Source organism: Lepisma saccharinum, chromosome 2 (assembly GCF_977018435.1).
Source record: "Lepisma saccharinum chromosome 2, izLepSacc3.1, whole genome shotgun sequence".
In the NCBI taxonomy this organism is placed as follows: Eukaryota; Metazoa; Arthropoda; class Insecta; order Zygentoma; family Lepismatidae; genus Lepisma; species Lepisma saccharinum.
Window position 1 is genome coordinate 54413751 of NC_139230.1, and position 26489 is coordinate 54440239.

The window sequence follows — 26489 nt, forward strand, 5'->3', positions numbered from 1 at the left end:
ACGTGTGACTGTAATTGAACATATTTTTCAAATCTTCCTGGGTTTACCATAACTTCTTCCTATACCTCAAAAAAGTCACGAGTCGCCACTGCATCTGACTGACTTTCGACTTCCATGATTTCAAACAAATGAACAAGTGCACGAGTCAAGTATTTAAGCCTGCAACGATGCGTGCTCCGTGCTACGGTCTCGATTGCTCGTTTAATTGGAGTTTTCGAACTGCACTAGTTGACGTCACTTCCGCCTGCTTTTCGGACCTTTCCGACAGAATCTTAGCTCCCGAGACAAGCAACCTAGAGCGTGATGGTGATCAGACCGTTTCCATCTAAGGTCAGAGATTTATGGAATTTAAATTCTAAGTGTAGACTGTAGACTATATTTCCATTGTAAGTTATTGTTTTCTTACTACGGTTATGTATTATATTTGTATGTTGCCGTTCAGGTAGCATATTGCAACATGAAGTGAAGGAATATAGGGGAATGCAGCTGCCCACATTCACAATCTTGGCCACATTTGGAAGTGATTTGATCAGCACCACGTCCGGTCGTCTTTACTAAGCACCTTACCCCTCCAGGTATTCATTTGGCTGGTGAACCCCAGAGCCACTCCATGCAGAGATACTGTTGGGAAAAGTCCCACCTGAAATCACCATCCCGGGAATCAAACCAGAGTCTCTCGCGTGGCAGTGACTGCCAACCAACTGCACTGCGGCTGCTTTCTTATTTACTACCGTTAGGTTTTAAAATTAAAATATTAGATAATGAGAGTGAATAGGTACAAGCAAGCATTCACAGGGAAAAATAAAATCGTGAACCTAACTCTTATGCCTTATAAGTGAGGGCATGAACATTGACAATCTCTTGCATAGTCATTGAATACTGTATTTAATGGTTATTTTCTGTTAACAAGGATGGGTGAGGTCTTGGGAAGGCTACACATCCGGACTTTTATCTGCAAAGAGGTCTAGGAAAAAATTGCTTTGAAAAGGGCTACAAAATTCTTAAAAAATGTTGGAAATCTGGTAAAAAATATAACTTTGACACCAGGGCTTCCAGATACTTAAAGAAAAATACGGGAAAATTATTTTTCAAAATCAGCACAATGTTGTAAAAGGGACAAACGATGTTTTCAATGAAAGCCCTCAAAAACAATTTAATTTCCATTTTTTGAAATGTAAAAAGATCTCAAATGACGAATTATCTTACTTATAGTGTTAAGTATTGGCAGCAGTTTTAGTACAACTAACAAAATTCATGGTAACACAATAACTAGTGTTACCCAACCAGAGGCCTGCATATCGATCAGAATCGCTTACTAGGCCCGCCTGGCTGGTCGGGCGGGTGAGTAAAACTATATACCTGAGTTTTGACCCGTCAAGCATCGAAAGCCCACGAGTAACTGGAAGGCCTTGCAAGACGAAGCTCGCTTATCTTCAGCGAACGCTCATTCCGGTTTTGCACCGTCTCCAGATACATGAGTCACGCAGTCACCGTTGCCAACTTTTAGATTCTAAACTGTTCTAGGAGCACTTGAAATGTTAATCACTTTTATCAATTTAATATTGCAGACATTTATTCCTGGGTAGAAAACATTTGTAACACTCAAACCCACTGGCGGCGATTGGGTTCCAAAACTAAGGGGCCAAGGTGCAAAAGTGGGGGGGAGGGCGGGGAAGGACAGTTTAATTTCCCTTGATGCATGAGGTTAGCGTGGTGCAAAAGTTTCAAAAAGTCGGGGGGGGGGAGGCAACTGCACTCTCTCGGCCCCGCCCCTAATTGCCGCCACTGCTGACACCTGTGAAGGAGTACGAACCAAGTTTTGTAAAAAGTGCCATCGTAAATATTTTGGACTTTGTGTTACTGGTGGTTGTTCTACATTATACTTTTGCGGGGGGGGGGTGCTCCCCTATGGCGCAGTGGTAGTGTCGTCGCCTTGTAATCAAGGGGTACCGGGTTCGATACCCGGTGGAGGCACATGGTGGTTCGGATCCCACTTTAAACTGTAGGTCCAGTCCCGATTAGCATTATTGTGCATAAATTGACCAAATAAATGAATCAATCAATCAAACAGATTTTCTCTCTGGTGTAATTTTGTCAATTCAATATCCGAATTAGTTGCTCAAGATCCCCCCCCCCCCGACACTAAGGCACGATGGTCCATAAAATGGAACATGAAATCAGAATTTGCATTATAAAAGGTTTTTGAATATTGCCATCTCTTTCAACAAATCGTCGTTCGCTCATGTTGTTGTAACACCAGTAAGCCTTATTTACATGATATGGAAAACTCAATATGCTGACCAACGCAGAAATTTATTTAATTTTAAAACATAAACTAAACGTAACGTTTCAACCTTCTAGCAAGGTTTTCTCCAGACTCTGTACCCAGTACAAAAAAAAATAGTTGTTGCTAGTTATCTAGTTCTACAGACCGCATTGATAGTAATACGATGCAAAATATAATTATTGTTAGCTTGTATCTTCATACGGGTGCAAATAGCAGACAATGCTATTTACACATTTCAACAAACGAACAACGTAAAAATGAAACCGAGAGGAGATTTACGATTTCAAGACCAGAAAAGTGACATAAAATGAATAAGACACAAAAACCTATTTGAAGACCTTTGAAACAAATTTGGAAAATATGTGGTAGTTGGTTTGACATAATAATGAAACTAATTTGAGAAGTTACAAAAATCTTAGGTACAGTGGCGTAGCAACATATCGCGAAGCCCTGGGCGAGATTAGAATGCAAGGCTCCATCCGTTCTTTAAGTTTGAAATATCAATGTGAATCGATATACAGTCATCAAGGAAACGTCAGCAAATAATTATATTTATATAATAGCCTATAATAATAATTAATTTCTGACGAAAATTATATTTAATAGTACGCGACAGAGAAATTTACACTTGGCAGAGCTACATTAACACGCTGCTGGAATTTTCATTAACCAAGGCAGTAGTAATAGTACGTTTTTTAAGATATTCTTTAGACAGTAAGACATCTGAAATATCCTTAAATATGCTAAATTTTCTTTTAAAAAAATCAGAAATACAAACTAAGAACCTTTAAATATAACCTATATATTATTTAATGAGTCGTTCTTTGTTTCCTCATTTCAAAATTTGTAGGATGTAAATGTCACAAACCATGGCTTAAGTAGAAAATATCGAAGGACGCACATAAAATGTCTGTGCTTGATAGAGCGTGTGGGAGGGGCTGCGCTAAACCACAATCCTGTCTAGGTGCCCAAAGTATCTACCTACTCTTCGACACAATCGGTTTAAACAACAACAAATCATAAAACGATAGTCATTTGCCCCATAAATGTGAAATCTTTGGTGTAATCAATTGATATAGCTAATTTGACTTTTTTAATTAGCAATTTTGACTTTGTTGCACATTAATTGTACCAGTTTACTTTGAATTTTAGGGCTTAGATGATAATAATAATTGTGAATCTCATTTTGTTGTTACGTCTTAATGTTCTTGTAATATTAAATATTTGACGCAGTGGCGTAACAAAATCGCAAAGTACGCGTCCGCAAGAAACAAATTTGGGTCCCTCAAGTAAAGTCAGATTCTTCCAGGAAATGTATGTAATTACTTAGAATGGCTGGTTATGGCTACACTTACATTAATAATTATACAAATCGATGCTCTACCTCTGAATTTTCACATATTACAACATATTAGTTAGTCAAATATCAGCTGCCATATTTATTTACAGTTTAATGAAAATAACACTATTTACGGTTTAACGTGATTAGTATTTTCTACATTATTCTATTTAAAAAATGTGCTATTTTTGCTTATAAAAATTATTGAATTTTAAATCAAGGGAAATTTAAGTGCTTTTTTAAGATGACATATTACATTTATTTTCGTATGAGCTTCACCCCATCAGGACATATATTTTGTTTCCTTTATTTCCTTTCTTAGAGCATAATAAACACCATTAAATGAATACGAGATTAATATACTTTCAGAAAAAGTGATTCTGACATCTACAAATTTCTTGTGTACATTATTCTGTAATTTTATTTAAAGTGATTTCAATAAGTGATTTTTTAAAAATAGAATTCCCCAATTTAAATTTTGATTTAAATCAAACCACCTTGCTTAACAGAAAGCTGGCTTCTGGGCATCGAATGATACTTTTACATTAGATCTTGCCCTTTCTCGTTCAAGAGTGAGATTACTGAGTCCGGTACATTTGGGCTGAATCATGCCATTCGACACTACCTTCCAGAAGTTTTTCCTAAGTTTCAATTTTGAGAAAGATAGTTCTTTTTTTGTGGTTGTTACTTGAAAAGTAGGAAAAAAAAACAGAAGACGGTACAGGATACAGAGAACACTGGAAGCTAGTGTAGAGCTATCAGGAGAAGAAACTTTGGCAAAGCACTTGATTTCAGATTTAAGCACATTCCTGAAACGTAAAACTTTATCAGGATATTCTGAAGATAAATCATCTTCGTGCCCGTTACAGAGGGCAATAGCTGCATCTGAAGTTGTAGGAAGGAAGGAAGAACTGCCAATATTATCCATACCCTTCCTCAGTGGCGTCGCTAGGCCCTTTTAGGGGGGGCTTCAGCCCCCCCAATCCCTCGATAAGCCCCCCCAATTTTTAGCTATTATTACATACAGTATTTCGAGAAAACATATTTGAACAATTGTTAATGCAGGAAGATACCTCTAGATACATATTCTGGGAAAGAATAGTTTCGTTGTGACATAGTTTTTTTTAAACCACGATCTTACATCTGACACGTCATGTCTTTAGCTGGTAACAGTGCAAACGATCGCCGTCATTTGTTCTATTTTCACAACGGTTACTACGCGAGGAAACGGTAGTGGTGTGTTTTGTGTTACGGAGTTTGTGATATTGTGTTTGTTATCAAAGCTTTATGTGACATTTACTATTGTTCGTACAACAATGGACAAATTTATTATTCGAAGTAAATGTTCGTGCAGAACTAAAAAATCTAAGTAGCACTAGATGGGCTTGCCAAATAAGGTCTCTACTTGCGGTGAGAAAAACTTACGATGGTCTTTTGAAATATCTGAGGAAACCATCAGATTCAGCAGATAAATGTACAGCCCTAGGCCTTCATGAATTTTTGAAAAAATTCTCAACCATGACGTCTCTGTTTATTTTCATTGAACTTCTGTCCTTAACAGAAATTCTCAATAACAAGTTGCAGTCACCAAGCCTTGATATTGCGGAGGCAATTGCAGGTGTTAATGCAGTGCTTGACACTTTACGCGGTATGCGAAATGAAGAATATTTTAACTCTGTATACAAAGAGGCAGAGTCATTTGTGAAACAGAAGGAATGGAACAAGTGTTGAATATTATTCAAAAGTTCACAAACGTGTTCACACATTACCATCATCACTGAAAGATCACGTTGTAAATGAAACCCTGGGGCACACAACTGATACTGATAAACCTGCATTCTGCGGACTTTTTGACACTATCGTTGATCGAATGATAAATGAGCTGGAAAGTCGTTTCAAAGATAAAGCAACTTCCAGTGTTCTGGTTGGAATTCAGCATATGTCACCTTCTTTACTTACAACAAATTTTGACTTGTTTTTGAACCCTCAATTCTTGAGTGGTTTTTGTGACTATTTTCAATTACAAGTGCCGATCGCTGAAATCATGGTTGCAAAAAATTACCTAAAGAACTTGACGTACACCATCACATCCATAGTACATTTAATGCACGCCATTCCAAAAGACATGTTTCCGAACTTATGCAGAATGTTGCAAATTGCAGTGACAATTCCTGTGACATCAGCATCGTGTGAGAGGAGTTTTAGTTGTTTGAAGAGAATCAAGACATTTTTTGCGTAATAGTATGGGCCAAGACAGACTTTCCTCACTTGCAATACTGGCCATAGAAAAGGAAGAGTGTCATGAATTGTGTGTGGATTGTGTTATTGATAATTTTGCAAGAAATTCGAACCGCAGAGTACAGCTGATACATAAAGACATAGTTCACCAGCATTAGAAAAACAGGATAAGAATATCCATCTGTTTTCATAAAAATTAATGCAGTAAATCTATGTTAGTTTTAGTTCCTTACGATTGTTATATATTATTATCTTATTAATCACTTTGCTATTTTCAAACATTAAGAATATTTACAATAGTAGTAAGTCATGTATCTGGTTGCAGCCCCCCCAAAGCAGATGGCCTAGCGACGCCACTGCCCTTCCTCAGTTTAAAAGACCGGAAGCATTTAAATGCCCCATACTTTGCTCCGTGGCAGTTTGAGGTGCTTTATCATTAACATATTAAAATCGTGTAGGCTATGCAAGGTCACGAGACAGAAGAAAAACCAAGACAAAGCGCTTTCTATTCAAGAAAATAATAATTGGATAAAATTGTCCAAGCAATTTTTGCGTTAATGTTTCACATGAGAAATGAAAATTGTTTGACTTTTTGGGACCCCTTAGGCTTAGAGCTACCGCCCGCCTCTGATTTGACGTATTCATTCAAATTATAACGTTAAACTAGAATATAAAGCCAGATAAAAATAATGTTTTAATTTTATTGCCCACAAAAATTAGCCTTTTCTATCTTTCTCACTTCCATTTATTACGTTTTTCGTATCAACCTCATAGGACGCGAGGCCCCTATATGCGCGAGGCCCAGGGTGGTCGCCCACTTCGCTCACCCCTTGCTACGCCAATGGTTATACAACCTCAAGGCACCTGCGCCTAGCAGAAATTCAAATATTTCCATGCGTAGTGAAATATAATGGCCGTTGGCAACACTGACAGTAGTGCTCGCCGTCTACCTGCAAGAACTACATCGAGTCTCACGGGTCTTCTTAAGACCCGGGTAATAGAAAAACCTGGCAGGCATCGATGCCTGTGCACAACTGTGACGTGAAGCTCACTTGCGCAATTTCGAACACCTGGGCTTGACGTGCGTGTTGCATATTATTGTAGGCGCGCCTCCTCGCAGACGGGTTTTTTCCGGGTCTTGTGCAGGTCTTTATACCCAACTCATGTTATTAATCCCTTAGTTCTCCAGAGGATACATTATGTGAGTAGGGCACGCAGTTGCCGAGTTCAGTCACATGAAAAATATCTGCAACGCTTCTAGGAATTGTTAATTATGCAATATGTTCACCGGTAAGTTACCAGGTTGACTCAACAATTTCAGACAGATATACTGGACAAATTCCCATCCCACCTTAAGGACTTTTGTCGGGACAAGGGAACCCTATATGACATGAAGTAGTTATCTATTGAAATTAAAAGCAACACTATTTATGTTCAGAAATAATAATTGTATTGTGCAGGGTTATTTGGTAAGGCGTGCAAAAATGAAACAGGAAATAAGTGTTGCACCACTGAAGAATTTGAGATAGTGGACCTATGGCTACCTCTGGAGCAAGGCCGTGCATGGCGGCAGAGTAGAGGGGAAAATAGAGTGGGCAGAGCGAAGCAGTACACGCTGCTGCAAAGGCTGGTAACTGCAGTCATTTTCGCCCCTCCATGCAATCCCATTCCCTCTCACGTGTTCATTGGTGAAGCCGTCTCGCGTCACTACTTGCGCAAAGACTTGTATTCGTTCGCTTGCTCCAGAGATAACCGAGACAGAGTATAGGGTCGGAGAAGCCTAACGAGATACTTGCTGAAACATGCCAACTTAGCAAGCTATACCATCGTCCATAGAAATGAAGTGACACGTAACTACACTGCTGACATACAATGAGTAGCGACATTTATTTACATTAATTTACGCGTATGAATTACATGCTTGATATTTGGAAACTAACGTTATAACACGGACAAACAGGTGTTAACAAGGTACAATTAAGTACCTCACAATAGTTGTTCAAAATGACGGTGACCAACCAGAATGCAAGCATGACAGCAGTGAATGAGATTCTGCCGCACCCTTTAAAATATTCCTGGCGTTTTAGGAGTCACATCACAAGCGATGACAACCCTGGCAACTAATTTCAGGCCCGTGTCCTCCGAGGTCTCAAACAATTGGTTTGAGTTATCGCCCGACGAAAAATCTAGTCGATTCAGATCGGGTAACCCCGCAAGCCAGGGAATAAAACCTCCCATCAAATCCAGTAAGGAGGAAAACTAACATCCAGATAGTTGCGGAAATCCACGCTGAAGTGAGGCGGTGCTCCGAATCTCGGTAAGCTGGCTTCTCCGCCTCGAGGTTCCCTATCTTAAATTGTTCAGTGGTGCATCACTATTTCCGGTTTCATTTTTGCACGTTTTTAGCGAATCACCCTGTATAATAATAATAATAATAATATCAGAAATGTTTGAAGACACTACGCCCCCTCCCCCCAACCCTCCTTCAGTCATCGAAAGAAATCGGTGGCTCTCGATTGGACTTTACGTGCTGAGCACTTATTATTTATAAAAATATCTTCGACCTCAGAGGGCTGTTGTGCCACAGAGTTTTAATAACAGCAGCAGCCTAATAATAACAAAATTGTAATATATTTGGGTTACTGAAAGTTGTTTACAGAAACAGCTAACATGTTTCAAATACCATGCCATGGAGGCGTATAGGGGGTGTGGAGCTAGGGCCCTACACTTTCTTGATCACGGCCGAAGGTGGGGTGATGTGATCAGCACCACGCCCCTAGCCGCCTTTACCCCCCAGAGTTTCCTCCAGGTACCCACTTTATACGACGCTGGGTGGGCGCCGGAGCCGCTTGAACAGGTGGAAAAAATCCCGGTTCTTCCCCGCCGGGAATCGAACCCGGGTCTCTCGCATGGTAGTCAGACGCCCTAACGACTTTTTATTTTCTAAAAGGAATACCCCTAAGCGGTGGTAGTCCCCGTTTTTCACTATTCTCAGTTTTTCATTTTTTCTCATTTGGACAAACAAATACCCATGCCTTACCCGGGACTGAGCTACCGCGGCTTGGACTCGAGAGTAAGGAAAAACAATGTCACGCTCTCCTGAAGTTCTTCGGGAGATGGCTACAATTAGATTAGTCAATGAAGGAATTATAGCTTGTAAAATTGCTTCCTTTCCTTCCGTTCCATGTGAAAGAATTTGCCAGTTATTGCCCACAGAACAACATACTCACGGAACTCCATCTTGCCAGAACAAATGAAATCTCGCTCATGGCCACGTGCTGTCAAGAACGATTACTCAAGTGATAAAGCGGGAGAAGATGAAGTGGATGGTTCATGTAATAATAAAGAGGTTTATTGCCCGGTTTCTTCAGCCTTGTGTATCTAATGACTCATCGCTTTCATTATTGCATTAGACAAGAAACGGGAGTGTGCGCCCACCATGACCCTATGCAATTCCTTGACTCAAATTATTGTTATACAACATATATTGCGCATTATTAAACTTGACTATTATTTGCATAATTATCAGTATTCTGGCTTTTGAAACATTGCGCTGTTAAAGTTTCACAATTCACGTAGAATTCAACTTTACAGTATCACATTTCTAATACATCTTCATTGCGTTATCCTTACATACAGTCAATAATAGGAATGAATAATAATATGAATAAATATAAATAAAATTAATATTCAATTTAATCAACCGTTCAATCCTTTGAGGCAGGAAATCCACATCATAAAACCAATTGACACATTACATAACCTTAATCACTCACTCAGCTCGTTCGGTTCTACACAATTATTCATTTTACCTATTCATAATGCAAGGAATATTCAGCAAATAGAACATACATAGCCTTCTTTCGATTGCAGTTGGGCGTATTGGTATTTCATATTTTACGTTACTTTTCTTCCACTCATGGCTAATCGTAACAGTGAGCATGAATAATGGTTAGACGAGATTAATGAAGTAGCACTCACGAAGAACACCCAGACTGGGATTCGAACCCGTGTCACTGGGTGGCGAAATCGTGAATAGAGCACTTAACATGCTCGGTCAACGAAGAAGGTTAACTTTATTTTAAGATTGTACGTATGATCGTTCGTTTGCTAAAACAGTTTCCTTTGCATGTTAGAAAAGGTGAAACACATGTTATTAAGACTTGGTATTTAGAAATTAAAAGAAAAAATAAAATTATAGAATTAGTAGTCTATAACGTCAAATTTCCAAATATTCTGTTGTATTTGAAGTTCAAGCGCATTTCTTATTATAGTTATAATTATTACTCCTTCAGTTCTAGGTTGCACATTATCGAAATAAAACAATACCCTCAATGCGCTTATACATAGATAGGCAGCTCAAATTACATTGCACACATATATATGGCTGGTATACGGTATACTATTAAGTTTGTAACTTATTCCAGGAAATCGTCCTGGAACAAGTAAATGCCGATTGATTGATTTTTACATTATGGATACATCAGCACTCAGGCTATTTTTGCCCGTCACACAATGCAGGGATAATCCCCTTAACTTAACGGGCTAGCCGAGTATATCAGTGACTTGATTTGATGGAATCTGACTCTTGCTCTGTCGAGAACTACTCTTGTGTGTTGGGCGAAGCTGAGATTGGCGTCAAGTGTGACTCCAAGGTACTTAACGTGCTTCTGCCAATGTATGCTGACCCCTTCCAGAGTGATTTCTGATGGGAGGGGCTGCCTTTTTTGGTAAAAATGATTGCCTCAGTTTTGTGGGCGTTTATTTTTACCTTCCATCTATCATAGTAGGATTTGAGTATCTCTAGGTTATTTTCTAGAGTTCCTACTATTTCATATCGTCTCCATGAGGACTGGTAAATAGCACGTCGTCAGCGTAGACTGCTATTTGTGCTTCATGGTGTCGGGGGATATCTGATATGTAGAGGTTGAAGAGGAGAGGGCTGAGTATAGACCCCTGTGGTACACCTGCGTCTATGTTTCGTGTATTGGACTTCTCTTGTATATCGAAACGAAGAATTTCTTTTCACATATACAAGATTTTATCAATCTTATTAGCTTAGCTGGTATTTCCAGTTTAATAAGTTTGTGGATGAAGCCTTCATGCCGCACACTGTCGAAGGCTTTTTCTACATCCAGTAGCACCATACCGGTATATTTCTTCTTATTGAAGTGTTCCGTTACGTGTTCTAGGTACACATATGAGTTGGTGTACTGTGAAATGATTTTGTCGGAAGCCGAATTGTTCTTTTGGTAACAGTTGCTTTTCCTGAGTTATGAACTGAAATCTTTTGAGAAGTACCAGTTCGAAAATTTTTCCGAGATTGTTAAGCAAACTATTATAATCGGTCTGCAATTTTGTGGACATTTTTTGTCTTTACCCGGTTTGGGGAGACAAATAATTTTGGCTACTTTCCCGTTTTCTGGGAAGTATTGAAGTTTCATGCAAGAATTGAATAGCGCGACGATGGCTTGGACCATGTTGATCGGGATGTGCTTGAAGAGCACATTTTGTATCCCGTCTGGTCATGGGGCTTTGTAATTAGGTAGATATTTATTTAATTATGTGAAGTAGTTCGGGGACATTAGTTCGAATAATGTTTTCCTCGCGATCCTGGTTTGTTCTTAGGAATCTATGTACCGTGTCGATTGTTTCATCTTCGTCCTCGGATACTATATCTACGTTGTCATTCGGTTTGAATGCTTCTTCGAGGGTATCCGCGAGCCCGGAAAAGTAAATGTGAATTTGTATTTCTGGATGCTTAGCAGCAACCCCTTTTCACGCAGTCATAGGGCCAGTATAATTTTGTGTGTTGTCCTGTCTTTTGTCGTTATGTGTGCTGAGTGCCCGTTTACAGCTTCAGCTTTTAACAGAAGTCAGAATATTTTAAGATTTTTAGTTATGCAACGTTAGAGTTGTTATTTGTAATGGTAAGGGGCTGGCCCCCGTATAATGTGACGGGGGCAAAATAGCCTAAGTGCTGACGCATCCAAAATTTTAAATTCAAATTCAAAAATTTTAGAAACTGCAGGCGCGACAAAAGTTTTCACATTTCCATTTGGGAGTGAGGGAAGGCACAATAGTGAAAGGCTGATAGCTATGGAATACTTACTTTAACAGGTTACGTTAAAGTACTGTGGTACAGGCTCGTACCCAGGGGAGTGGCCATTGGGGCCATACCCCCTCGAACTATGAAATAATATAATGTGAACCTACAAAAACCTACGAAAAAACATTGACAATTTTTCAGATTTTGAAAAAATTATGATTTCATCCTTGCAAAAACTAATTTGTTTGTTGTAGAAAGAGAAATGCTCCATAAGTCTGCAGTCTGCAATATTGAGTAATTTTTGTTTTATAACAAATGACGCAAGGCTACCAGACTTCCAGATTTAGTGAGGACAGTCCATTTTTTTTAAAATTCCTGTCCTTGCAGCTCTATCGAACTTCAGTCGATCTTGCTAAAATGTCTTGTTTTTCTTTGGTTACAATTATATATGTTCTTTATTGTAATAATCATTGTCATTGCTAATAATAAGTATACTTAGGCCTCCCCGATGGCGCAGTGGTAGCGTCGTCGCCTTGTAATCAAGGGGCCCTGGGTTCGATGCCCGGTGGAGGCACATAGTGGTTCGGATCCCACTTTAAACTGTAGGTCTAGTCCCGATTAGCCTTTCTGTGCATAAAGTGGAATTCACAAACTATAACTATAAGTATACTTTAATTAATAAATATGTTATTTTCTAAACATAAAATTATCACGGCTGTTGAATGGTGCTGGTATAAGATAATTAAAGGAAATTTGAAAACATTGTTAATTTGCGGAACACAGTACTCTACTATTCGAATACTTCTGAGAATTTAATGTAAACAATAACACTCCAACAGCATTCGCCAACCATCGTTGCGGAGTGGTTAGGACAGCGCGCTACGATGCCAAGGGTCCCGGGTTCGAATCCCGGCCTAGGCAAGCGTGTTCTATGTGAGTGCTTCTTTATCAATTTCATTATATCATCACTCATCCTCATCGTTGCGATTAGCCAAAAGTAGCAGAAAAGTGACGTAAGAAAATCTAACTCACTTAATCCAACAGCATTTTGTATCATATCTTTGTTGTTTCAAATTTCGGATTTGGCCCCCTCCTTCAAAAAAATCCTGAGTACGGGCATGCTGTGGTATGTTTGGAAAGAATAAGAAACAAGGTTTGATTTGATTGATTGATTTGTTTTACTTTACTTAGCTTTTGGCTAATTAGCGAAGATGGGGATGAGTGATATGATGAAATTGATGAATGCACACTCGCAAACGTCCATGCCCAGGCTGGGGATTCAAACCCGGAACCCCTGGCGTGTAGCGCGATGTGCTAACCACTCCGCCACGGGGGCCGGCACAAGGAGGTAAAACCGTCAGCACGAGTTGAAATGCTGAGTAGTGCGACGTCAAGAAGTGGTAAGGGTGTTGATGTAGAGAGTTGTATGTTCACAAGTTTAGAAGAAAGCTAGAGGAGAGTTGAACGACCACCGATTCGATAAAGGCGCATGTATCTGGGGGTAAGGGTGTCCGAAGAATGTCCCAAATAATAATCAATGTAAAAATTTAAATAAATACGTTAATATAATTTATAGCTCTATTCATAATATGTAAATTAATATGGTATTATTATTACATGAATAGGTAAAAAGACGGTAAATTCTAGGGCTGAGCCGATACAGATCCTCTTACCGATTCCCACCGATACAGATACTTGAAAATTTCAATAATTACAAATTTTCAAAATATTGATCAATATTGGTACGTAAATATTCTTCTCCAATTATTTGCATCAATTTACCAAAAAATTTTCTTTAGAATATTCAAGAATTACATCAAAATATTAAAATAGATGTTATATAATAAAACAAACACAGTTTCTCGTGCAAAATAAAGAGAAGTATAATTATCGTGGAAATTATGAAAAAATCAGACTCCGCGAAAATGTCGCACAGCATTTTTGATGACCCCGTGGAAGACCAATATGCAGGAAAAGTATTGGCTGGTATCGGTAGATAAATTCCAACCGATGCTTCCCGATACCGATACATCGGCATCGGCTCAGCCCTAGTAAATACATAAGTAACAGCACGTATTCATTATCTAGCTTACGTGTAGTTAAGATCGCCAAGCCCGACCCTGTGGCCGAGTGGTTAGCACATCGCGTTGCGACGCCAAGGGTCCCGGGTTCGAATCCCGGTCGGGCTTGGTTGTTTGTGAATGTCCATTCATCAATTTCATCATTTCATCACTCATCCCCATCTTCGCAAATTAGCCAAGAGGCACAAAACGCGAAGTAAAATAAACTAAATCAAATCAAATCAATTAAGATCGCCAAAATCTGTATAAAAGCAACTGTCCTTTATTGAGTAACAAGAAAGATGTTAAATTCAGTTGACGAAAAGTAAAGTTCCTAATTAATATGTTATGCATATTATTGTGAGTATGCATAAATCTTCTTTGGTACTGTCATTCAAAGCCGTATGATCCCAATCTAATCCTTTCCTTCAAGAAAATTGGGCGGAAATAAATAATCCTTGATTATGCAACAAATTGTAAACAAGTACATTTTAGTTATTTAATTTTAGTACTTGGTAAGTCTTTCGGGGGGAGGGGTCCGGACTCCGTCGATCCCCCTAAATACGTCCTTGCCTGGACATGAGCCGAGTACTCATGCAGGTAACCATCAACCTAATGCCACCAGTCATTGTCCGAGTTTTGACGGAATAGATAGTTATGGGTAAATATAACTGGTATTTTATAGATACGGTTTGGTTATTTCGAAAGTTCGTAGGCGCTCGCTTATCCTACTTTCTAGGATGAACAGCCGCCACAAACATCCCCATAAAGAGACTAATCTCTCGCAGCAATTCCTAATTTCTTGGAATGGTACAATACTATGGTAAGGCTAAGGGTAGACTATAAATATTAGTATTCTAACAGAGATTTCAACCTACAACTCGGGAGATGTAGGCTGCTAGTTCATATCGCATAAAACGAAAGAAAGAATATACGGAAATTCTATGCGAGATACATGCCTGGTTTTCTAACGGCAGCCCTGTTGGTAAATTATAAACTAACCAACCTCTCCCCCTCTCTCTCTGCGTGTTTATTATTGTTTATTTTTTGTGTAAATTTAATAATGGTTACGTTAGCACTGAGACTATTTGCCTCTTCTTGTAATGTGGGGATTTAAAGCCCCTAAACATCAAGTGAGGAAGTTCAAATAAAACGTCTTGACTATAACTATAGCTCTGGAGATAAATCCCTCATCGAGAACAAAAGTTAAAACACCTCCAAGCACTTAAACTGCATCGCTTTGGATAAAAACCGGGTCTGTATACGGGCATTCGTGAACAAGTCTCAAGACAACACACAACCCCAGAAAGGATTATCCTGTCTGTGGATCGAAAAGTCAGAGCCTCGTTAGCCTGCAGAGTGATAGGGAGTGTACAGAGCCACATATTTATGGCAAATAAAAGATAAATAATTCGGTACAAAACCTGAACACATTTCTGGTTCAAAAGCAGTATATAAAATGGCATCTCAGTGTTAAAAGGGTAAATAAAATCCCAAATTTTATTCGAAAATTGTACTTATTACACAAATTAAACATTTCCATTCTAATAGCACATTTAAGTAGTTATCAGTGTTAAGTTTATTCCTGTGTAAAGGATTCAATTTTTGCTTCTCAAATTTTTACAGCAGACAATATACTTTCCGTGAATTTGCATGACTCTCATGAAAACTAAATTTAACTAAATTAACCCTTATTTTGAATGACGGAATTAAGGCTCATGCCTCGTCTTACACTCAACCATACTACTTAAATGTTGTGTTTAAAAGTTTATTTCGCACTATTTTGTGACAAACCATAGAAAAGAGTACAGTCGTGCCTTACACCTTTCAAAACTACGATTGATTGATTTATTTTGCTTCGCTTATCTGCCACTTTTGGATAATCGCGAAGATGAGGATGAAACTGATGACTGTACACTCACAAAGAGCGCCGGGATTCGAATCCAAGGCTCCTGGTCAAACCATGAAAAATGAACACACAGTATCGTGTTTCACATTTTATCTTTCCGGTCAAAAACGAAATATGAATGTTTCTACACATCACAGATACATATCCTAGCGCATCATGGATAGAAGGAGCATTTCGCTCCCACCAACAACAAACAGAAGCTCGCGCACCCACGGGTTCAGCTCATGCCAATGACTGCTCCAATTCTCCATTTGTTCTTTGTGTTTTACGCTCCTGGATTTTTTTCTCAAGATAGTTACGTGGTCACTGAACATGAGGACGTCAACATGAGTGAAACCGCTACTTCGGGGCCGAGATGGGAGCAACAACACCAAACTAGCTTCACGGGAAGATGAACAAATGGCCTCCTTCCTTGCCTTATGCTTCCAGCTCCCTCGCCGGGAGTTAAACGAACCATCTTTCTTTTTCCTTTCAAACGAAAATCCCGACCGCGCTTCTTTAAAATTAATTTCCAATAACCGGTGCATAAAACAAAAGAACGACTGAAGCTTCCTTAAACAGAGAACATAATTAGGAAATGGGGACACAGGAATATCTGCACACTGTTCTCATCAGGCATATGTAGACCGTGTGAAAGAGACTGATTTATGCTATGGTTGAGTGTCAGCAATGCTTCTCTAGATATTTTTCTGCCCATGTGGAATTGCGCACGCGTTTCATACTATGAATTTTCCATGAACAACTTATGTGGATGCATTATCATCTTGTCATCCCTATAAGTTCACCTTAATTGCAATTTTGCGTAGTTCTTCTCAGCTCTTCCAAGATAATGCCCAGATAGCACTTTCAATCAGTTTTAGAAGATTTTATTTTATTTTTCAACAGATGCTAAACTAATGGGGGAGGGGGAGTGATTGGCCCTCCCCCTATCATGGAGCACCTAACCAGCAAGTGGTCAGTTTCCTTTCAATTATACGTTTCTTCCGAGAGACAGTTTTCAACCCACAACTGATTTTCAGTACAATGCTTGCCTTGTAAAAGGGTTTCGGATTAGATTTTCAGCGGGGGCACAGCTAAGAGGTTCTGATCATGCTTTAATCTGCAGGCTTAGTTATGACTAGCCTATCTGTTCATAAAATCGACATAAGCAGTGCAATGCTTAATGAAATGATAGGCATTTGGTCCATCTGCAATCACCGTTCTATTTTTAAGAAGGGTTTCAAATGTAAGTGGTAAGTCATTTACCACTTGCTTGAGCTCCAGACGCATAAATATTAACATTTTAGCTCCGTGGTTTTTGTAGTCGTAACCCGTGTTCAGCCAGCAGTACAACGTAACTGGATATTAAGACATTACACGCCTACATGCTGTCATGTAGGGTGACGCATAACTTCTACGAGGTGCACTAGGCAAACGTTTGGCTAAAATTTATGTTGGCGACTGAATCTACAGTTAAAAGTCCAATCCGAACTACTGAAATGTGCCATTACCGAGAATCGAACCAGAAAACACGTGCACGTTGAAACGTATAACAATCACATTAACAGAGATTCAACCCTGATAAAATACCAATCACAATGAAAAACCTTGCGAGAAGTACAGTAGAAAGAAGACTGCAAGCAGTATCGGGTAGGAACAACACAAGCGTACTCTTGTAAAAAAGGTAAAGGTAAAGTGCTCCCCTGTGCATAGCACCACGCCATGAAGGCGTATAGGGGGTGTGGGGGTAACGCCCCACACTTTCTTGATCCGGTCGTGAGTGGGGGTGATGTGATCAGCATCACGCCCCTGACCGCCTTTACCCCCCAGGGTTTCCCCCAGGTACCCATGTTATTCGACGCTGGGTGAGCGCCGGGGCCGCTTCCATCGTTAGAAAAGTTCCCGGATTTGAACCGGCCGGGGATCGAACCCGGGACCTTTAGCATGGTAGTCAGACGCGTTACCGACTGAGCCACCGCGGCCATCAGCGTACTCTTGTAGCCATGCATTTTTGATTGCAATCGAAAAGTTAAAAGAATGAAATAAAAATAAACTTATTTACGAAAAATGCTATGGAATCGACCAACGTGACAGAAATGTTACCAAAAACAAACAAAACAATGTATCTAAAACGAGCCAAAGGAACTGTAGTTGAACGGATAGAGTCCCGTTTGTCTATCGCCCTTTACGCTAGGTTCACAAGACACCGAACGCTTCTCCCTGCTTTGGAGACAAATGACGTTCCGCCACAGTAAATGACGCCAAATTCTCTGGAACTGTGTACTTCCGGTTTTGGGTATTTCTAAAGCAACTGCTGAACCACAACTTTTGCAGCAGACTAAACGCAAGGCATTCAACAAGTGATAGAAGTAATGACAAAGTCATACATGATTGAACTTCCAATTTAAGACAGTTTCAGTTGATTTAAAAGTTCGTTCCTTACTTCTTTAATTCTGACTTCATGTTCATCGCATAGGCGTGCGCACGTGGAGAGGCAACTATCGAAGACAAAACCTCAACCATGAATGTAGCAGATTGTTGTAGTTTGGTATTTGCAATCATCACAGATGATTTTCGTAAGACTGCAGATGTTCATTCTAATGTTTGACCAACAGGTTTTCATATGCTATTCAATATTTGTGGTAATGTCATCGCCTTGTAGTAATCAAGGGATAGGGACACACATTAGTGGATCAGATCCCATTTTAAACTGTAGACCCAGTACTGATTAGCGTATCTGTGCATAAAGTGGACTTGAAACACAAAGAGAATTATTTGTAATATGTGCAAACCCAAGCAAGCGCGTGTGAAGTGAAAGTTGGAGTAAATTTGAGTTTCATTTCCGCATCAGAGGTGGCACGAATATAATTACGCCTAAATGTACACAAGAATGAGATTTTTCTGGGGTCCAGGACACTCACTACATACGCTCCTGTTTTGTACAAATCTGTACACAGTTTGTTAAACAGTGTAACGTTTTTCTTCCTCCAGCTGAAATTCATAAAGGATTTTTTGCCTGTGCTAACTATTCCACCACGGGGGCCGGCTAGACAGATCCTAGAGTCCAGGCAAGAGACGTCGACCACGTATGCAGTGGGAAGACTATGTGTGAAAGAATTTGTAGAAAGAAAGGGAAAACGTTATCTGAAATCCGAAAACTTGCCTTGGATCGGTGAAAATAATGAAGAAATATTTCTTCATAGCCCCTCCTGGTCTTATATATAAACGTTCTAGTGTCGCGACTGAGACAATCCGACTATACACAACACTGAGTGTGAACTAACTACCTGCCATCACCTTTAAAATATGGCGTTTGCTGGGAGATGGGAAATGAACACCATCTCGTACATACGCCTTAACACCGGAAGAGGACGACCACCGTCTGCGAATCCGTTATGAGAATGATTTACTAAGATAATGTGCAGAGCAATCTTGTTTCCGATGCGAGCATAAACTGTATCTTCAGATATCGCGACAGGATCAAAAACGTGCACATATTTTATTCGTGGGAAACTACAGTACAACGGTGACTTGAGTTAAATTTATGTAACCATTCACATATAATGCGTAACAATAGCAGAAGAACACAGGATTCTGCAAGGAGCTTCCGTTACAAATCAGCATCACGCCAATCTATCACACTTTCTGGAACGAAAATAACGTATTGTTGCAAAGTTTACTGTCATTGAAACTGGAATTCTCGTTCCATTGTTAAAAGGTGATGCGAGATCTTAATGATGTATATTTTCATTTTCAGATAAAGTCTAATCTCTTCCTACCTGGTCAATATGACAATAGTAATTTGTTATTCTTTACAGTAACGACAATGGAAGCAGAAATATTCACAAGAAAACAGATTGACTCACGACGAGAGGTATAATCTGATAAAATTAGAACCTGTAGAAGCAAAACAACGTAATGGTTCCCATAGTAAATTAAAGTTCAAGTAATGAAGGAAGCAGTTAGGATTACAGTTATTTCCCATTAGTTGTGTACACTTTTATGAAGTGGCACCTTTAATTTTAAAAATAATGAGGGGTTGAGAGTTGTGGCACTAGTTGACTTGCTGCTCAGTGTCAAACCGCATACCTCATTCATCAAGATTGTGCTTCAGCTGATCGTAAGAATACACGATGATAATTTTAACAGAATTAAATTTTACAAATGTAATATAAGTCCGCCAGAAATTTGTCTGGCCTGACCAAATACCGTCACTCCCCTCCCCATCAAATCTTAGAGCAGGAACCGCCCACAGAAAATACAGTCCAACAATAAGTAAGTACTGGCATTCTAATTCTCGCTAATTTCGTCCATGTGTTATATATTCCATAGTTGTAGGTCGAGGGGAGAAAGAGGGGCGGTAACCTCGGGCGTTGAGGAAAATGGGAGAGGGGTGAACGAGGAAAAAGTTGGAAAATAGTGAACGTTGCAAAGCCCCGTGAAAGTATTGGGGTTCCTTTAAATTATTATTATTATTGTCTTGGAAAGAAATAAATGTAGTAAAGATTGTCTTACTTGCCGTGCTCACGAATCAAATTTACAAGAACAACAGTTATAATTTTTGTTACGATGATGTGATAGATAATTTACCAGGGGCGTTTTGAAAACCTGAAAGGGTCAATATCGAAAATGTTTTTATTAAATTGTTAGTATTAATCAACAATCAATTATGCAATAATATTTCGTCGTGTTATTAATTTTAAAGCGCTTAAATCATTATTACAACGTTGTTCTATTGAAAACTATATTGTATTAACAGTTCTCTGTATATCGTTATAATTAATAATATAGTAATGCATCGTAAATTTCCTAATAGATTAGGGAAGTATATAATGTCAAAAGGCATTTTGAACTATTTGTTCAGGATAGGGTTTTCTTTTTGTCTTAATACAGTGATAGATAAGAGTTCTGTTGTAGTGCAAGAGCTTGAGACAAAATTGATTGATACGGATTTTTTTACGAGGTCATGGAGTTGCTGTTTGCGTGTGAATATGTATAAAAAGAAGGCCAAACAAGGAAAATAGTATTTGTCCCAAGCATGAAGGTAGAAAGCGTGACGTAGGAAACTCTAGCCACTGCTCTGCATCGTCACGATTAATCTAGACCTAGAAAAGCATACCTAAATAAATACAAAGAGAGTGTCCAGATCTCACGTGGTCTTTTTCAACTCATATCAGTCTTCTACTGCGAGAAGTAAAGGCAATTGGGGATGATTAAGACAAAAAAATAGATTTTCATGCAAAACGGAGCAGTATATTTTCAATATGATCATTAGCAGATTTTGTACCACAAAGAAAATGTGTACACTTATGCAGCACACATTTTGTGACGAGAAAAACTTATGAAGAACAAGGGAAGTCTTTATGTGCATAAAACATTTCACATCGAGTAGGCTGCTGGCGTTGCACTGAATGTTCAGAATGCCTGTGTCACAAAAGAATGCTTCCCCATTTCCCGGATGTGGGAGAGCCCCTGCAATATCCTGGTTTTGTATTTTTCATACAAAGAACCCAATTTAAAAGGACTGTAGTTTCGTGATGAAGTGGTTAAAACACTTAATCACATCGTCAACATCAGAGGACGAGAGCGGCGTTCGAAGAGATCTGCTCAGCAAAATAAACTTCTACTAATGAAGGAAGACTCGCTCTTTCCTCCCGTTATTTTATGAAACATGGCATCACCCTGCAGAAAATTATATGAGCTTGCCTTGCCCATTGTAATTTATTGAAAATATTAGAAACAAACTAAACTCAGCGCTCGGCAAACATCCCTTTGAGGACTGGGTAGATTTTAGTTTGGTGACTAGGTCAGCATACTGAAACTTATCGCCACTTTTTGTCTGGCTTTCTCAACTGACATTGTTTCTTTTAAAAACCTCAGTTGTCCTCAAAATGGTATAGATCAACGCCTAAAACATGTGACTGAACCCTAGAGCACTGCACGAAATCCTAGATATATCCAAGAAGGTAAAGGCGATTTTTGGCAAAATGTTAGGTCACCATAGGGGTACGTTCACGCAAAGTCCTCGCTTCTTCCCTTCCACACCCCCTAAAGAACAAAACGCCACTTTTTGTCTGGCTTTCTCAACTGGCATTGTTTCTTTTAAAAACCTCAGTTGTCCTCAAAATGGTATAGATCAACGCCTAAAACATGTGACTGAACCCTAGAGCACTGCACGAAATCCTAGATATATCCAAGAAGGTAAAGGCGATTTTTGGCAAAATGTTAGGTCACCATAGGGGTACGTTCACGCAAAGTCCCCGCTTCTTCCCTTCCACACCCCCTAAAGAACAAAACGGCGCCCAATTAATTTCGAAATTAGATCTCCGCAAAGAAGTGATGCAGATTTTTTTAATATCCGATTTTATTCGTTTTTCGTCTGCTTCAAAGAGGAGGAAGAACTGTACACAGCGTCGATTCTAACTCAAAATATGTCAGACTATACTCTGTCCTGGTTATCTCTGAAGCAAGGTCGTTCATAGCGGCAGAGAAGAGGGGGATCGAGTTGGCAGAGCGAAGCAGTACACGCTGCTGCGAAGGCTGGTAAGTGCAGTCTCTTCCCCCTCCACGCAATCCCATTCCCTCTCACGTGGTCATTGGTGGAGCCATCTCGCGTCACTACTTGCGCAGAGACTTGTTTTCGTTCGATTGCTCCAGAGATAGCCGGGACAGGGTATAAGAACACGCAGAAAAGATGTTAGAAAATACACACACACCAAACTTATCAATTTATTTCAAAGATGTCTTTGAAAGATTCTACAACACATTTGGATGAAATAATACAGCACAGCCACAACAGCATTTATAAATATTATTGTCTCGAAGATAATATACTTTCACTCACTCTAAACATTAATTCATTTTATCATTTCGACATAAATTACACACCGGGCCTCCCGATGGCGCCTTGTAATCAAGGGATTCCGGATTCGATACCCGGTGGAGGCACATAGTGGTTCGGATCCTACTTTAAACTGAAGATCCAGTCCTGATTAGCCTTACTGTGCATAAATTGGACTTAAAACACCAATTAAATAAATTACAGACCATACTTAAAAATTGATTTTCGCAAAAATATCTGCTAAAATTTGTCGGGCCGACTGAACACTTACTTTGTTGGAAGAAATTAATTTTATATTACATTTTTTTCAACAAAAATAATGAAAGTCAATGTTAAAATTCTATCAGAAGAGGGAAGGTGGTTTTACTCTTAATGCTTAGTTATGCCTTCTATGATTATGGCCTTGGTGATAGAGAAGGTTCGGGTTCGAATCCTAGCCTGAGAATGGGTGTTCCTTTTCGAGTCTCCCTTCAATAATTTATCTTTCATATTCGTCATTGCAATTAGCCTAAAAGGCATAAAATCAATGTAAAATAAAAAAAATACGAAATACTTTGTATCTCCAAAGTGGTAGTAAATAATATGATATGGCTTGTATCTTTTGTACAAGACATATGTTATTTCAATTAATTAATAATGTACATAGTGTAACAATTTCTTTAATCGAGTATGTGTATGTCGAAATCTGAATAGGAGTATTATGATAGTTTTATCATGTGCTAGCAATGGTAATATAATAGAGAAATTACATTAGAAATTGCTTCATTGCATTATCAATAAAAATTGAAGATTTCAGGAGAAAGAATAGAAATGTCTGAAGGTTGTAATATATTTTCGCAGCTGTACAAATATATTTTAACGTTTAAATAAATTAGCAAAAAATTCTTAACTTTCTAGCACAGGCTACAAATATATATTCTGGCAGAAAGCGAGTGTGTGTTGATAACTAGTTTGAAATAAACACTTGATAGTAGCTGACGGCCACAAGGTTTGGTATATCGTCAGCAGAAACAACATGATTTGAAGTTAACATCAGAACTTTTGAGAGGGAAAGTCCACGCACCATAAGACTGTTGCACAATAAATACAAACAAAAAAGGAAGGAAATAAATTATATTTTTAAATTAATGTATTTATCTCAAACTTCCTACGTGTGTTTTTGAAATCATGAGTGCATACTACGAAATTCCAACGATGACACCTGTAATAGTTTCAAATAGAAACAGATTTTTGAAAGGTGGAAATGCACGTGATGGTACGGAAATTTAAAATAGAAGTGTCGAATTTCGCTTCAAGGACCATATTCTGAAGTGTCTGGTTGCTTCTTGAAAGAAAAAGAGGAAGAGTGCAGCATGTAGAACAGTACTTCACATGCACGATGATTCAACAATTATAAATTATCATGTGAACCGCGAAGATTAATAATGCGGTACACACTCTACATGCACGGTGTTTCAACAATTATGAAATAGCATGCGAACCATGGAGATTTATGAATCGGTTAAATGGAGCTCTACAGCATTACAGTTAAGTAGAGGATAGCCGAACGGACAGAAAAATCAGGCAGATAAGATTCCATCAAATGGCTTCTTGGAAGCAGGAAGTTGTACTCTCAAACTTGTCTAGCTATCGTAATGAAAGATTTCTGGTTGAATTATCCAGGCCGATTGGACACCGAAGTGACAAGTGACATGTGCCACTTGAGATCGAACTAATTAATAGCAACGTTTCACACCCAAGTGGCATGACATTCGATTGAAGTCCTCAAAATGAAACACTATAAGTTTCATTTATCGCTTCGGTGTGAAAACTTCCTGAAGTCACACTTGAATAGAAAACATGTAACTGGGTCTCGCTTACCTTTGCATTACGGTTTTCCTCCTGGTTGAAAGCAATTTATAAGGTTCAGATTCATCGTGCTTTTGACTGTGGTCGGTAAAAACTTCTGCAGCACCAGTGCGCTTGTCGTCATCGTTTTGAGACAAACCGAAAGCCCTAGAAACAAAATATAACACAGTTAATCAAAATATTGATGTTAAGCCTAAAGGTTATCAAAATAACATTCAAAACACTTTTGGTAGAAGTTTGGGGAATGGCTGATTCTTATTGTGTTCCACTGCCTGATGCCTGAATACTGTGCAAAACATTTCTGGCAGTATACCTATTTATATAATATTATGTTCACAAGTTAGAAAAATGTTACTTTTTATTAACCATACGAACGCGCGTAGCAGTATTCTGTTTGTGTTTCCTATTAGGTGGCTCCAGGAACGCTCAAGGTTGGAGCAAAGCGGTTTCTATTCTCTGTCCCGGGAATCTATTGAATAAGGTCGCGCATAACGGTAGAGAAGGGGAGAAAACGAGTGAGTGAAACGAAGCAGTACGTGCTGCTTCCAACAGCTGGTAGCTGCAGCCGCATTTCTCTCTTCTTGCACTCACTTTCCCTCTCACGCGTTCATTGGTCGAGCCCTCTCGAGTCACTACTTGCGCAGACCAGTTTTCGTTTGCTTGCTCCGGAGATTCCCTGGATAGAGTATAGGTTGGATGTGTCTTGTGGCATTTCCTGGATGCAGAGTGGAGTAGTAGGGAGCTCCAGCTTATAACAGTTGACAATCATTTTGCGTACCATGCTTTTCTCAATGCAGCTCAAACATGGCTGGGGGCGAATTCAACACGACGTGGCGCAACACGACCTGACACGACGCGACGAAACGCAACACGACGAGTCACAAGGCGACACGACGAGTCAATTTGTTGGCTAAATTTTGAAAGCAAATTTCGTCCTTGTACTACGCAGTAGTCTGGATCTGTCTTTTGTAATTTGGGAAGCGGGTAACGATGCATTGTAAGTATAGAAGTTTACAGCAGAATCAATGTATCAATGTGTGTGTAGAATTGATGTATCGGTTCTTGTGTTGCGAATTGAAATATTTCCAGCAAATAATTGGTTTGAAAATAAGATGCTAACCACAGATTCAATGACTACATTTAATTGCTGGCTTCAAATTGCCCCCGTTTCAGGTCTGTGATTAAATGTCTGTGCCTCCAGTGAATGGATTGGCGCGTGCGCAGATAGTTTTGTCGTAAGCAGCTCCATGCGAAACCAAATTCCATGGCCCTTCGTTTTGTCGCAAACCGTCGCAAACCGTCGCAAACCGTCGCAACCTGCCGCAACGTGACTAGAGTCAAATGTTTCGTCCGGTGTGTGGCCTCCAACAAGAACCAAATGTTAAACCTTCCCTGAGACGGGTTGTGACAAGAATGACTCGTCGCGTCATGTAGGATCCGGTGTGCGGCCGGCCTAAGCAGACGACTATGCTGGCCGCAGGTAGCGCATGAAATCTTTGCTGGATGAACTAGCAATTGCAACCTCGCAACATCCAGGTAGTCTTACTTCCTCGCTTTGCACCAACGTTGAGCACTCCATTTGGGGAGGGGGTGAGTAAGCTGTTGTTGACACTGAATTGGAGGCAATAACAGCTGTCCACCAAAATGTCAACTTCACTGCCACGTAGTACATCATGGACTGCATTTTGCAGACTAACAAGGCTCTGGCGCTTGGACTTGCAGCCAGGATAACCCTCTGCAGGAATTGTGCTGTCCATGTGTGTGTGTCCATTCATCCACCTTATCAGCATTCATCCCCATCGTCACGATTAGCCAAAAGTGGAAGAAGAGTAACGCTAAACAAACTAATAAACAGTGCTGACCTGGTTTTCGCTGCATTCTATTTGCAATATTTTAAAAATCTGACATTCAGCGCTCTCTCGTGTTAGCTTGCCACTCG

The 26489-nt window shown here is 39.4% G+C and overlaps 1 protein-coding gene across 2 annotated transcripts in view; it reads right to left on the bottom strand.

Moving 5' to 3' along the window:
• LOC145984038 (uncharacterized) overlaps positions 1-26489 on the bottom strand; it is a 200732-nt gene that overhangs the window by 83774 nt on the left and 90469 nt on the right. For both annotated transcript variants that reach the window (XM_083117376.1, XM_083117375.1), the window contains exon 2: positions 24563-24697. In XM_083117376.1, coding sequence (XP_082973502.1) covers positions 24563-24697 — 135 coding nt within the window. The remainder of the gene's footprint in view (positions 1-24562; positions 24698-26489) is intronic.